At 61.5% G+C, this 14,653-nt stretch overlaps 1 protein-coding gene across 1 annotated transcript; it reads left to right on the top strand.

Annotated features, from left to right (window-relative positions):
- The first annotated feature begins 1,752 nt into the window (after positions 1 to 1,752).
- On the top strand, positions 1,753 to 13,828 carry SHH (sonic hedgehog signaling molecule). Its single transcript, XM_012786262.2, has 3 exons — positions 1,753 to 2,064; positions 7,211 to 7,472; positions 10,210 to 13,828. The coding sequence occupies exons 1-3, from the start codon at positions 1,753 to 1,755 to the stop codon at positions 11,010 to 11,012; spliced, it is 1,377 nt and encodes a 458-aa protein (XP_012641716.1). The 3' UTR covers positions 11,013 to 13,828.
- The last annotated feature ends 825 nt before the right edge of the window (positions 13,829 to 14,653 follow it).

Below are 14,653 nucleotides of genomic sequence, written 5' to 3'. Positions count from 1 at the left end.
GATGGGCCTTTCCTCTCCCCCAACAAAAATAATAAGTTCATCTGCAAAAGGGACTTGTGGAAACAGGATTGTTTGGGCTGAGTTTCTCCCTGGGCCTCTCCCTCCGCTGGATGGGCTGGGGACCGGGCAGAGCGCTAACTTCACCGCGATGCTGGCAGGACCAATTATCCCATGGGGTCAGCGCGGCCAGTGCACAGGAGTGACCCTCCCCCTCCCCCGTCCAGAGGAACGATGGCACAGGAGTGGGGTGGGGTGCTGGGAGGGCACCTTCTGTAAAGAAGAGGAGTTTCAGATTTTATTTTTCTGGTTTAATTAGGACTTTCTTGAGATGCTTTTTCTTTTTTCAGAAAGAAGGGAGGGACTGGGGACTCTGATACTGCAGACTCCAGGGCCCTGGGCCCCTCCCTGACCGGAACGCTGCTCCTCCAGGGCCCCCCCAAGGGCTCCTGTCCCTGAGGACAGAGGGCTGGCCAGGCCCCACGCCAGGCAGCTCCGCACGCAGTGGCAAGGAGCCCGCACTGCACACTCAACTCATCCCTGGCGCTGCACTTTGCTCTGATCGATTGGGGGGGGGGTGTGCACGGCCTCGCCCACTCTCCATGGCTGCTCCGGGGCCCTGTGGCCTTCAGCCGCCTGCACGCACCAGCCCCGCTCCCTCCTCCTCCTCCTCCTCCTCCTCCTCCTCCTCCTCGATGGGGTGCAGCACCCAGACCCCCTCAGCCTCTCCACCCTGCCAGCCCCTCCGTCCACTCGGTACCTGCCCCGATGCCTACACCCCCATTTGCAGAGGTTTTAAAAGGAATGCAATCATTGAAACTCAAGAAAGGAGACGTGTTTTTAAGTTTTTTCTAAGGTGCTTAAAGCATTACAAATAGCCACGCTTGAGGTTGTGGTCACCCCGCAATCGCCCTGGGTCCAAGGATGCTGGACGTGCCACAGGAGGCCTTTCTGCAAGGTGCAGGAGCCCTGGCCTGCAGGGGACGTCTCTAGGGGAAATTCAATAGGGGCTGGGCAGCTTTGCCCCTGGAACATTTGAGAGACTATTTGTTTTTGAGGACTGGAGCTGGTGCGGGGTTGGGGGGGGGGGGCGTGTAAACTGTCCTTTAAAAACTTAAGTTGGTTTTAACTGAAGCACCTACCATTCCGGAGAAAGCAAAGGGGGAACGCAGCGCGCACACATAGCGGAGAGTCGCCGGCGTGATCCCGGCAGGCGCGCCTCCTCCCTCCCGCCCACCTTTATCTTAGATAGAGGCGATTTTTTTTTTTTTAACTCGAGGCCTTCAGGTGAAAATAAAGCAACAGCAGCAGCAGGGGGAAAAAAATGTAGTCTTCTTCAGGGTTAACATCAGAAGACAAGCTTGTGCAGCTTCGGCCAATCAGATGCGCCCCTGCCAGCTATAATATAGTGCTAAGGCGGCCTCTCGCACAAGCTCGGCAGGCTCGCTACCATTTAAACCCAGACTCTTTTTGTCTTCTGATCGCTGCCTCGCGACCCAACTCCGATGTGCTCCCCCATCAGCGCCCCGCAGCGTGCCATTTCAGCCCCTGCCCGGGTGGGGAGTCGCGCAGCTTCCCCCGCGGCGGCGGCGGCGGCGGGCAGGGTTCTATAGGAAGAGAAAGAGCCGGCGGCGAGCGAGGGCGCGAGCCGAGCGGGGAAGCGAGAGCGCAGGGGAGAGCGCACACGCACACCCGCCCCGCGCGCACTCGCGCGCACAGACCCGCACGGGGGCAGCTTCGAAGTCCTCGGGCTCCATGGACGGGATGCTGCTGCTGCTGGCGAGATGTCTGCTGGTGGTCCTCGTGTCCTCGCTGCTGATGTCCCCCGGGCTGGCGTGCGGGCCCGGCCGGGGGTTCGGGAAGAGGCGGCACCCCAAAAAGCTGACCCCTTTAGCCTACAAGCAATTCATCCCCAACGTGGCGGAGAAGACCCTGGGAGCCAGCGGCAGGTACGAAGGGAAGATCTCGAGAAACTCCGAGCGATTTAAGGAACTCACCCCCAACTACAACCCCGACATCATATTTAAGGACGAGGAAAACACCGGAGCGGACCGGCTGATGACTCAGGTAGAAACCCAGCGCCGGGGCGTGCGGTGTGTTGCGTTAAAGGGGTTACATGCGGCCAGCAGTTCCAGACTTACTCTGGCTGCTCTTCGGGCAGGTCGCGCAAGGCGATTGCACCCCCTCCCTCCCCACCCGCCGGCCCCCCAGCGTCTCCTACTCTCCCTGGAGGAGAAAGGAGGCGCAGGTGCAGCTGGAGAAGTTTAGGGTGTGGGTGGGGGTGAGGACGGGAGCAGACGTGGCCCATTCTGGCCCTGCTTTGCTTAGTCTTGCTACAATGGCCTTCACCACCCTGCCTCACCCTGGCTTGCAACTTGGGGAGACCCTCACTTTGGGGGCACCTGCCCTCTCCAAATCCGGAGTGGGAGTGGAGGGAGTGGTGGGAACGCACTCTAAGCATAAAGTGGCCTCCAGGTCACCGTGCAAATGCAGCCTGAGCATTAGTGCTGGGAGCCTGCAGGTCTCCCTCTGCTCTGTGGTATTCTCGGCTGCGCTACCCCCACCCCGTAGCTCCCCACCAAAGAATCCTCAATCGGCAAAGCCAGAGGCGTCCTGACAAAAGCAGGGGCTCCAGTGGCGACTGAGGCTCCTCCCTGGGTATATCACAGAGCTCGAATTGCAGTCCCAGCATCCGCAATTGTGCCCATCAGAGTGTGAATGTATTGATATTTCTTTAAGGATGCTCTTTCATTCTCCCAGCCGTGGTACCTTAGGGGAGGGACTTAGAACTTATTGGCATTGCATCACTTTAGTTTTCAACCTGCTTGCATAAGAATTAGGAGCGAATAAATATTAGTGGGGTGGGGGGAGGCGAAGCAGAGCAAAACATGAATTCCTCTCTCCCTCCCCACCTCCTTGGAGACTTGTGAGCTGCCAATCTCCCAGCCAATTCTAGACTTTCTGAAACTCCATGCACGTATAACTGAAGCTGGAAATGGGTTTCCTTGCAAATATAGGTCAACATCCTTTTTATTGCCCTATTAAAATATTCAAGTCCTACCTTTAGGGCTAGGTGCGCTCCGTGGCTGATAGAGCGGCGCTGGTGGGGCGCTAGTGCAGGGGGAGGACGCGGATGGGAGGGAGAGAGGAGGTACCTCCCGGGCCGCGCCGCTACCCAACCGGACCCTGGGCTCGCTAGGGAGCCAGCAAAGGACAGGGGCAGGCGGGGTAGCCAGCCAGAGCTGGCCGAAAGCAGAGGAGAGGGAACCGCGGAGCCGGTCCTTCCTCCTCGCTCTCCCTCATCAGCTCCCGACCACCTTAAATGTGGCCCGCGAGTGTGGACGCGCGCGCCTGTGCCAGAGAGCAGCGCGAGCCACAGTTAACTCTGCACGGGCCACGGGGAGCCCGGCGCGCAGCTGGCTAGAGGGAGCTCTCCAGCTAGTCCGGGGCGCCCGGCCCCTTGCCACCCTCGCTCCCGCGGAGGAGGGAAGCGATGGGGAGAAAGCGGCGGGGGCGTGGACACCCGAGGTCCCAGAGCCTGAGCGGGTCAGGGCCCTCTCTGGGCTGCGGAGGCCGACGCCACAGAGGGGATCCTCGGCCCGTGCCCTCGCCAGGCCCCGGCCTCACAGCCCTGCTGCCAAGATGCTAGCGCAGAGCCTCGCGCAGAGCAGACGCAGTCTAGCCACGCTTACTCCAGGGTCGTGGTCCCCGTGGCTAGGGTTTCAGGGCGCCCGGAGCTGGGCTCGGGCCGCCAGTGCCTGCCGCCCCACGCGCCGGGGCACGGGCACCAAAGAGCTCACGCCAGTGCTGCGGTCGCCGTAATTACCCCGCGGCGGGGGCGGGGAGATTCGGGGCGGGAGGGGCCGGCCGCGGGCCCAGGGGCAGCGTAGGCTCCGTGGGCCTACCCGGCCGCGCCCGCCCCCCAGCCCTCCGTGCCCCCAGCAGAGCCCCCGGGCCGCTCCCTGCCCCCACCCGGACCGCCCAGCCCGGGGACCCGGGGCCCAGCGGCCCCGCGCCCCGCCACTCTCGCCGCCGCGCGCGCTGGCAGCATTTGAACTTCTGACCTTCTGTCAACTTCCCTCAGACAAACCAAACGAAAACAAATACTTTTTTCCTTGGGCAGTGGCTATTCCCGTTCCCAACACAAAGGGAGGGGGAGGCACAGCGCCGTGGGGGTTGGGTGGGGAGAACTGGGGCCAGGGTTATACCAGGGACCCCACAAAAGCCCCCTAAAAACGTGCTGGAGGCGGTTTCAGTCTGTGAGGCACCCCTGGCTCGCCCTTCCCTCCCCTTCCTCTGACTCTCAGAGTCGGGGGGCGCGGGGAGGAAGGGAGGGGGCAGGCAGGGGCGAGGGAGGGGCGGGAGACCTCGCGGGGAGGTTCGGCCGGAGCCTGCGCACCGCCGGCCCTCGGTCTAAATACCCGCCCAGGTTCTGCTCCCAGGTGTGCGTCCCTCCTGTTGTCTCGTCCCCCTCCTGTCCCTGTGTCTCTCTAATGTGACTGCTGCCCGAGTCCCTCAACCATGGCAAGACCGTCCCCAGTGGAACTTTCAGAGCAGTTCTGGAACGCAGGAGCTCCGGGTTAATATTAACTCGGGAGAGGGAAGCGCAGACACGCTCTCCCCGCGCAGCCGCGGGTGCCGGGCGAGGGTGCCGCGGCCGGGGCTCCGAGGGGGAGGGCGCGGGTGGGGGTGCCCCCAGGCGCCGCGCTGAGTAGATTTCCTGCGTGCTTTGAGGCCGCGGGGACGGCGCCCAGGTGTGGGTTGGCGAGGGTTCTCTGTCTGGACGGGGAGGGGCCTGTTTTCCGAGTGGTGCGGGGTAGGGGGTGGCGGCGGGAGTGTGCAGAGACGGGGGCTCTCTGGAAGTTGGGACGCCCCCTGCCCCGCGCTGGGGGACGCCCACCCGCCGCCGGCGGTGACAGGCCCTCCTGGGCGCTTCCGGGCGGCGCGGCCATGGCCGTGCCCATGGGGAGCGGGCAGGAGCTCGGGCGTGGGGAGCGACCCGGCCTCCCCGCACAAAGCCTGGCCCTGCCCCGCGGCCCTGCTGCGCTTCACGGTGGCTGCACAGAGCCGGGCTTGATTCGCGGCACACGACCCAATGAATTAATAACCGGCCTGGGCTTCCCGGCTTTGCCTGCGACAGTCCCGCCCAGCTGGGGCGGAGGAGCGTCCTGCGGCCACCAGCCCAGCCCGCACCGGGCCTGGGGCCTGGGGCCGAGAGGGGTGGGGGGCGTGGGGTGCCAGCAGCCAGCTCGGGCAAGCCTCGGCCTCCGCCTGTCCCCAGCGCCGCCACCTCCTCGCCTAGGGCCCTCCATGTCCTGCCCAAGTGGCGCAGCTCAGCGTGCTGGGGGCCCCCGGGTCCTCCCCATCCCGCCCCCCAGCTGCCTGGCCGCCCCGTGGCAGCTGTTTAAAGCTTCCGTCTGCGCCCCCCAGGAGAAGGGAGCCGGGGTGGGGGGCTCGGGGTGGGGGTTGCGTGTTCGTGCCGGTGGTGTGCGCCTGCGCGCCCAGCTGCACATCTCAGCTCTAAACTGACCCTGGTTTACTGATTGATTTTCATGTAAAACGCGTTCAATCCTCAAGACGACCTCAAACTCTGTCCTTCCGACTTGTTCTCTTTTTTTCTTTTTGTAACTGCCGGCAGGCCCAGAAACCTGCAGGCACTGACCTGTTACCAGGGCCGCCCCCAGCCCTCTCCCCGCCCCCCCCCCCATTTGCTGTATGTTTAACCCTACAACCATGTTTCTGGCTTTTATTGCTGCCAGATACACAGGACTTTTCCTGTTGCGCAATGCGTGGCTGAGCAGTCCTTGAGAGAGTTCTGGCCCCCACCCCTTCCACCTCTCGGCCAAGGCCCCTCCTGCACTAAAACCAGGGCCTAGGCAGGGGCTGTCTTTCCATCCTGACAGCCAGGCTCCAGGCCCAGCACGCTTGGGGCCAGCCCCGCCCTCTCTAGAAATCAACTTGAAATTGTCCCCCTGCCCCCACCCAGGCCTGCTTCTCTGGGACAAGCGGGTGCCATCACTTGTGCCAGTTCCCCAGCTGCAAACCTGTGTCCCCACCTGAAGCAGGGTAAATTACATTCAGGAGGTTAGTGAGAACCCCCAAACACACACACTGGATTCAACTGGTTTTTATTGCATCTTTACCTGCAAGTGACCTTTGAACTAGGGGGTAACCCCCACAATCCCAAGTCCCACTTTACCCAGATCCACATCAAGCCTGTTCAGTGTTTCTTTACTCCCAGGGGCAGCTGGGGTGGGGGAGAGGGGCTGCTGGAGAGGAAGACTCCCCAGGCAAAGGGCTCAGAGGCCCGGGCCTCTCTGGCTCCCCTCCCCCACCGCCTCCCCACCCACCCACCCACCCACCCCTCCCTCCACCTCTTAAGTTTGCTCTTCAAACCTGCCGGACACCATTCTAGGCTGGGGCCAAGAAGACAAGAGGGAGGAAGGGAACAGGTTAAAGAAAACAGAAACACAATCGGACCACAGAAAAGCCAGGCAGAAAAGAGTTCCACGGGGGAAAAAGAATGTGGCCGTCCAGATAAAGAATGTTTGCCCTGGCCACAGCCGGATTGAAAATCAGACTCACCTGCCTGCCTTCTGAGGGGCTCTCTCCCACCCCGGGGGCCTTGCTATCAGCGTCCCACCCCCTCTCTCACCTTGGGTCTCATTCTCACCTCAACAGGCACAAGGTTGAGGGAAGGTCCCCAGATAAACTCTTGAGGCTTTCCATTCTTTAAGAAGTGCGCAGTGCGTTTTCCTTTATTTCTGCAAGTTTGCACCCTGGGCCTGGCTCTGGCCTCCTTGTGGGGTGTTTGGGGCAGGGAGAAGGGTGGAGGCTGGCACAGGTGTGAGGAAGGGGCCGGGGAGTGGAGGGCGACCCAGGGGTGGGGTGCAGCAGGCATTGCTGACCCAGTCCCTGGAGGAGTTGGAGTCTGAAAACACAGTCCCCTTGTTTCAGAGAAAGGGCACTTGCTTCTCTGGCCATGGGAGGCGTGGCAGCTGTTTCAGGATTTGGAGGAAGGCCCTAGCTCAGCGCCCTCCTACTCACCCCGGTGCCTTCTCTCCTGCCCTGGCCGGACCCCATTCCCGAGCCTCCTCTCCCCGCTTCTCTGCACAGCCCGAGCCTGGGCAGGGCAGGCTGACGGAGGGCTGGGGTGGGTGGCAGGTGCCCGTGCTAACGTGTCTGCCTGTTGGGGCCCCCCTTCTCTTCACAGAGGTGTAAGGACAAGTTGAACGCTTTGGCCATCTCCGTGATGAACCAGTGGCCAGGAGTGAAACTGCGGGTGACCGAGGGCTGGGACGAGGACGGCCACCACTCGGAGGAGTCGCTGCACTATGAGGGCCGCGCGGTGGACATCACCACGTCGGACCGCGACCGCAGCAAGTACGGCATGCTGGCCCGCCTGGCGGTGGAGGCCGGCTTCGACTGGGTGTACTACGAGTCCAAAGCGCACATCCACTGCTCCGTGAAAGCAGGTACGGTGGCCTCAGACCCAGGCCTTCTCCATGTCCCCCTGTGCTCCCACCGTCGCCACCGCGCACCCCCCTAGCCACTCCACAAGGCTGTCTGTGCGACCGCGTCAGCCTGACCCAAAGGGAAATGAAAAAGAGGGCGGGGCATGCGGGAAGAGGGAGGGAAGGTTCTGGGCGATGACGGTTTCTGTTGCAAAAACATACCCTATGAGGTCCCCCAGCCAGAAACTGCCCCTACCTTGGAGGCCACAGAGGCGAGGTTCCGCAAGCCCAGAGGTGGATGGGGCTGTGGCTGCCGGAGCGCTCTCTGCGCGCACCGTGCCCCGTCCGCGCCCCGCAGGTGCTGGAGATGCGGGCAGCAGCAGGAGTGGGGGAGGGGCGCTGGTGCTTTCCAGGGACAGAATGCAGGCCCGCGCCCGCGCGTTTAGCCAGGTCTGGTCGAGATCCTTCCTCTCATTTAAGGCTTAAGAACCAACCCGCTCCCACCCCCTACCCCCAAGCGCGGGAGGGTCTGTCCCGAGGGAGTAAGCTCCGTTCCTCTCTCCTCCTCGCTGGGAGCCTGTGGATTCTAAACCAACTTCACTCGCTTGCTCAGCCTTTGCGGAGAGCTCTGGTGGGAGGTAACGACCCGGTAGTTACCACTCCCACATCTGGAGGCCGTACGCCAGAAGCATCGGTTCTTACAGGAGCTCAGCTGGGACGCCCTGCGCGCGGGCAGGGCCGGGAGAGACCAGGCGGCTCCCGTCTGCAGCCGGAGCCCGCGGGAGGCTGGTTTCCCTGGGCCTGCAACGCCACATGCTGTCGCCTGCGAGGAACAGCCAGGGAAGGGAGGCCTTATCCGCACACGCGGCACCCGGCCTGGGCAGCTCCGGTCTCCCAGCGTGTGGACGCGTGTAGCGTAACAGTTCCCAGCGAATTTCGAATTTCGGAGGGCCAGCTTTCTGTCCCTGCCCCTCCAGTTTTTCCCTATTTGTCGCCTACATTTTATTGTAATGGCATATGTTAATAGGAAAACACTTTTAAAGTGTCAAGATGCACTTTGTAGGTAAAGAAAATAGTGGCTTCTTGTAGCGACAAAAAGCAAAGGGCTCGGGCAGGGGATAGGTTTGCGCCCAGGAGTGCACGAGGGAGGGAGGCCCCCCCTCCCGGGCTCCGCGGCAGGGGCCTCCTGCGGGGTCCCTCTGTAGGGGGGGGCAGTGGGGGCGGCTGGAGGCCTCTGGGCCCAGCGTGCCCTTCCTGGACCTGATGGTTGCGCCGGGCGCTCCTGGCCCTCTCCAGCCACCCTGTCCGCGGGGTCCCTCTAGCGGGGGTCCCTGGAGGTCCCCCCCAAGTGAGCAGCGATAATCCCCCCCCCCCACATCGGCCCGGACCACAGAGCCCGGCGCCGCGAGCCCCTGATCAGCATTCCGCGCACGCGGGCGGGGGCGCGGCGCGGTGCGTGTCAAGCAGGGTCGTGCGACTCGACGACTCGGGCTCGCCAGCGCCGCGGGTCGCATTCCAGGGGGGCCGCCGAGGGCCTCCAACGGCCAGCCCCGCACTTCATGACGGAGAAACCGATGAGAAGATTAAAAACTTTCTGTAATTCCGGCAGGAAGATTCTTTCTCGCAATCTCTATTTGCAAAAAGCCTGATCCCGGAGATTGGAATGCAAAGGCGACAAGACTCCCGCCCCTCCTCCCCGGCTCCCCGCGCTCCGCCCCGACTTCCATTATTGTCCTTGGGACAGTGAGCCTCAGAGAGCGACAGAGGGCTCGAGAAAGCGGGTAGTCAAGGGGCCTTGAGAACCGGGCTTCCAGCGCTCCGAGCAGGCCTGGGCATTTAAAATTCAAATACGCGTCTTGAGTGCTTGGAGAGAGGCCGGGCTGTGCAAATAGCGCTGTGAGGCCCGGCTGCTGGAGAGCCCGAGTGTGAGTTGCACGCGGGGCGGGGGCTGCACCTGAGCAAATAGGGGGGGCGGCCCGCGAGCCGGAGAGAGAGCTGAGAAAGGGGAGGGGAGAAATGGAAGTGCCCCCCTTCCAAGAGTGCCTCCTATTTATCCCAGAAATCACAATGACAATGCCGGGCCCTTTATTGGATTTTAATTAGAAAATCTACACAAGCCTGGGATTTTCACACCTCGGCCCATTCTGGGGAATGTTTGTCCAGTTGCTACAACTCCTACAGCACTTTTCACTCCCCGCCCCGCCCCTCCCCAGGCCGAAGACACCAAGGCCGGAGCAGGGCTGGCCGAGCGGGGTCCAGGCGGGCGCGGGGCTCGCCGCGCAGCCGGGTGCGGAGCGCACGGAGAGGCGCCGCGCCCGCGCCGAGGCGGGAGGGAAGGAGGCGCCCCTGGCGCCCGCGGGGGCCCGGCCTGGGGAGGCGTCCCGAGGAATCCAAGTGGAGAGCAAATACCCTTCTGGCTTCGCGACAGCCTGGGTGTGTGCCGAGCGGGGGATGGGGCTGGAGGAAGGCGGAAGGGAAGGAGGAGAACCGGCCTCCCGCGGAAACGCCAGCCACCCTTTGCCACCGCCCGCCCCATCTTGGAGAGTCGTTAAGGAATGCGCCCGCCTTGGAACTCTCTGAGGCGGCGGGGCTGGGGGCGGGATGTCTGGGCGGACCCGCCGGGACCCGCCCCACCCCCGCGCCGCTCGCACCCGGCCTAGGCCCGCGGGACACCAAGCGCGCGCCCCTCCTCCCAGACGCGCCTCCCTCTCGGAACTCACCAGCCTGTCCCTCTTCTCTCCCTTCTCCTCACCCGCAGAGAACTCGGTGGCGGCCAAGTCCGGCGGCTGCTTCCCCGGCTCGGCCACGGTGCACCTGGAGCAGGGCGGCACCAAGCTGGTGAAGGACCTGCGCCCCGGGGACCGCGTGCTGGCAGCGGACGACCAGGGGCGGCTGCTCTACAGCGACTTCCTCACCTTCCTGGACCGCGACGACCGGGCCAAGAAGGTCTTCTACGTGATCGAGACGCGCGAGCCGCGCGAGCGCCTGCTGCTCACGGCCGCGCACCTGCTCTTCGTGGCGCCGCTCAACGACTCGGCCGCCGCCGAGCCCGAGGCGCCGTCGGGCGCGGGGCCGCCGCCGGGGGGCGCGCTGGGGCGCCGGGCGCTCTTCGCCAGCCGCGTGCGCCCGGGCCAGCGCGTGTACGTGGTGGCCGAGCGCGACGGGGACCGCCGGCTGCTGCCGGCCGCCGTGCACAGCGTGACGCTGCGCGAGGAGGCCGCGGGCGCGTACGCGCCGCTCACGGCCCAGGGCACCATCCTCATCAACCGGGTGCTGGCCTCGTGCTACGCGGTCATCGAGGAGCACGGCTGGGCGCACCGGGCCTTCGCGCCCTTCCGCCTGGCGCACGCGCTCCTGGCCGCGCTGGCGCCCGCGCGCTCGGGTCGCGGCGGGGACGGCGACGGCGGGGGCGGCCGAGTGTCCCCGCCCGCGCCGGGGGAGCCCGACGCGCCGGGAGCCGCGGGCGTGCACTGGTACTCGCAGCTGCTCTACCGAATAGGCACTTGGCTCTTGGACAGCGAGGCCCTGCACCCGCTCGGCATGGCCGTCGCGTCCAGCTGAAGCCGGCGCGGCGCGGGGACAGGGCCCGGGGAAGCCGCCGCCGTGGCACGGGCGAAAGACGCGTGGAGAAGGCGCACGGAACGAGACTTCATCATTATAATAATTAATGATAATAATAAAGTAGGACAGTCCAAAGTAGACTATAAGGAAGCAAAGACCCTGGGAAGTTTTGTTGTTGCGTTTAGTTTATATATATATATATTTTTGAACTTTTGTTTTGTTATTGTTTTATTTTGGTTATTTTTTTTTTCTCCTCTCCTGGCTATTTATTTGTTTGGTATGAATAGATGTTTTAAATAATATGAACCGGACCTTCAAGAGCCTTAAATAGTTTGTTTCTTGGATAATTTATTATTATCACGTGGACTGTACTCACAGGGGGAAGATTATTTTGTGCGGCCAAGCACCCTGCTCAGAGTCTATTTTTCTACGTCCCTCGCCCTGTCCGGAAGCAAACCCTGGACTGCGCATTCCTCTCTGGCAGCCTCCTGCTTTTCCGCAAGCGTAAACTCAGACGTGCTTCGTGGGGGTCCACAAATTATATTTTTATACACAGAATTGTAAATTAGATTTTTTGAGAGATCAATACTTAACTGAATGACATTTCATTTTTTGAAATAGTGTAAAATATGAAAATATATTATTTTAATTTAACTAGTTTCCAGTGTAACAGCCGTCGCCCGTACCGTGTTCCTGGTTTCATCTTTGCTTTGTGATCACCACTTTGCCCACACTGTGGAAGCCAAGACTGTTACACGCACGCACACACACACATGCACGCACACACACACACAGTTGTGTTTTGTTTTTTTTTTTTGACAAACTGGAAGAACTCTGTTATTTTTAACTTCAAAGAATTTATTAGAAAATATTTTTTAAAAGTGCACATAGCAATGAGCCCACAAGGATGGAGCCTGTAGTTTGTACAGAGAAAAAACAAAGGATGTTTTTGCATTAATAAATTGAGAAATAACTGCTGTAAATTTACTAAAATGTATTTTTGAATATTTTGTAATAGTTTTATAGAAATAAAATGTGCCACGCACAGACTGGTTAGTATATAATTAACTAAGAACTCCTGTTGCAGCCCTTTTTCTTTTCTTTTTTTTTTTTTTTTTTTTTTGGCCTCTTTGTTTGGGACGCTTCCTGCTGCCAGGCGTCCCCGTGTTCTATTTAGATGTGTTGCTTATACTGTGAATTCAGACTGACTTATGTAGGTAACCAAAGTAGGTAAACAATCAACTTGTTTATTCATCACTGGAGAAACCTCAGCTCCGTTAGTATTTATTGTGTGAAGTTCTTCCTGCACCCCCAAGTTTGGGGGTGCGGCATGTGGGGACTGTTCTGTGTCCCCCAGCGCCACTCCTTCACTGGCAAACCCCGAGTTGTAGGAGAGAGGAGGTGGCCCTGGGGGCAGACCCTGGGAACTTCCCCCAGGGCGCACTGTGTGGTCGTTGGGTGGACCTCGTGCCTGTCGCTGGTCTTGCTGTCTCTGATCTGTAGGGAGGAGGTCGTTGCTGCTTTCTGAGGTCCTTTCGTTGTGTCCTTTCCAGAAAGGGTCTCCCAGAGGAGAGGGCCAGGTGTTGACCCTCTCTGACCCTCCCACCCTCTTCTCGTGAGGGTCCCCCGGCATCCCAGCGGCAAGCCCGCCATGGAACGTGCATTCTCTGCCTGCTCCTGGTGGGCCAGTCGCCAGAATGTCAGGGCTGCCCGGGTGGGTCCTTGGGCCACGCTGGTGTCTCCAAGTCCAAGTTGTCTGTCCGGTGTGGTTTTTGGGGCGAGGCCCCGCTTGAGTGTGGGCCCAGTGGCTGGCGCCTGATGCCGGCCAAGTCGGGAGAAGGCTCCTCCGAGCTTCATGCCGCCTCGTAGGTTTGGCCGAGAGGGTCTCGGTCCTCGGCCACCATCGGGGGCTGGACGGTGGACCACGCCTGCTTTTTGGCTTGCTGCAGGTGACTGTCATGCTTCGTGCTTTGGCCCGTGGTGTCCGAGCAGGCTGGGCTTGGAAGGGCCGAGACGAACGGGCGAGGGGCCTGCCAGAAGGGTAAGGCTGCACGGGAGGAGGTCCAGGTTTAGGGAGCAGGGTGCAACAGACCTCAGTCCTACCTGGGGTGCTGGCTCCTGAGGCCGGGCCGGCGGCGGCATCTGCGGTGAGGGACGCTGGTGCCCCAGGGGCTTCTGTGCTAAGGGTCTGGCTGTGAGTGGTCTTCCCAGGAGGCTGTGCGCCCAGATGGGTGGCTCCGGGCAGGTGGCTTGGCCTCTGCGTCCTGCAGTGGGGCCAGGCTCAGTCCTCAGTTTCTCTCTGTTAGAGACTTTTCTCTGGTCTTCCAGGTGGTTAGCAGGCTCGAGGCTGGTGTTTGCAGCCTTGGGGGGAGTCTGGTGCTAGGCTGGTCAACGGGCACGGCAGCCCCTCGGGCTGTGCCGAGCCCCCCCCCCCCGAGGATTGGCGAGTGCCCCAGTGGTCAGAGAGAGGAGCCGGGCGCTAACCGAGCCCGCGGGTGCCTCCTGCGCGGTGCGGTGAGTGAGGGCACCTGCGGCACGGCTTCCCCCGGACGGAGCACCCAGGCTCCCGGGTGCCGGCCCCTGCCCTCCTGGGCCCTCTTTTCGAGATCTTTCCACGGCTTTCTATTATGAATTCCCCGCCACAGGCGAGGAAAGGAAGCCACTGCGTAGAGAAACTAAACACAGGGCGTGGAGACGGTGCCCTTCTCCCCGGGTGGGGCACCCACTGCTCCTCCTCGGGGTTGACGGAGCCAAGAGTTTGCGCAAAATGTGTGCGTGGTGGTCGCTGCCCGCCCCCTATGCTTAAATGCATAACTACTCCTGTCAAACACGTGTGTCAGAATGTACTTGAAACTGTTATCTTGTGCTTTATTGTTTGAATCATTAAAGAAATTACAGAGACTGTCTGCAATGTCTGTTATGTGCCAGAACCCCTATCCCGTACTGTCATCTGCGTGTCTCGTGCCACGTGGAAGAAACGTCCGGGTGGGGATGCAGGCTCCGACCTCTCGGTGGGCGGGACTCGGGCGGTGGGGGTTCACCTGGGCCCAGGGCTCACCTGTCTGATGGCTCCAACATAGGTGCCCGCCTCCGCGGGCTGAGTCCCCGTGCTGTCAGCATCCCCGCGTGGGAAACACGGGTGGACAGGCAAGAACCCCGGAGACAGGCAGGATTTGCCAAGAAGGCAACGCCGCACCTGCCCGGGGGGACGAGCAGGTGTCCGAGGAGCTAGCGCTTCCTCGGGGCTCTCTGGGGCTGTCTGTCTGTCCATGCCTGTCTGTCCATCCTTCCACACGCACGATCTGTTCTGCTCTCGGGGGTTGAGAAGCTCCGGGGAGGTGACTCGCACACGAGTGCTTTGGAGCCACGCGGCATTTGTGCCCCTGGTCTGTGAAAATCAGCCCACAGGGAGAGAATAAGAAGTCTGGATTTGGAGATAACTTCCTTTTCTTCTTTGAGCTTGATGTGTTCCGATTAAGGAAGGGAGTTAGCGATCCACGCTGTACTGTACAGACAGGTGCTGGCTCCCGTTAAAAGGAGGCTGCAGACCGGTGTGGAGGGTTCCGTGCCAATGACTTTCTTGGTTTGCAGGAGGAGGCAGCTGTGCACCCAGACGGGGGAAACTGGTTTAAAAGAGGGTT

The sequence above is a fragment of the Microcebus murinus genome, chromosome 9, assembly GCF_040939455.1.
Source record: "Microcebus murinus isolate Inina chromosome 9, M.murinus_Inina_mat1.0, whole genome shotgun sequence".
Classification (NCBI taxonomy): domain Eukaryota; kingdom Metazoa; phylum Chordata; class Mammalia; order Primates; family Cheirogaleidae; genus Microcebus; species Microcebus murinus.
The sequence above is the reverse complement of the archived record's forward strand: the minus strand, read 5'-3'. Positions and strand labels throughout refer to the sequence as shown.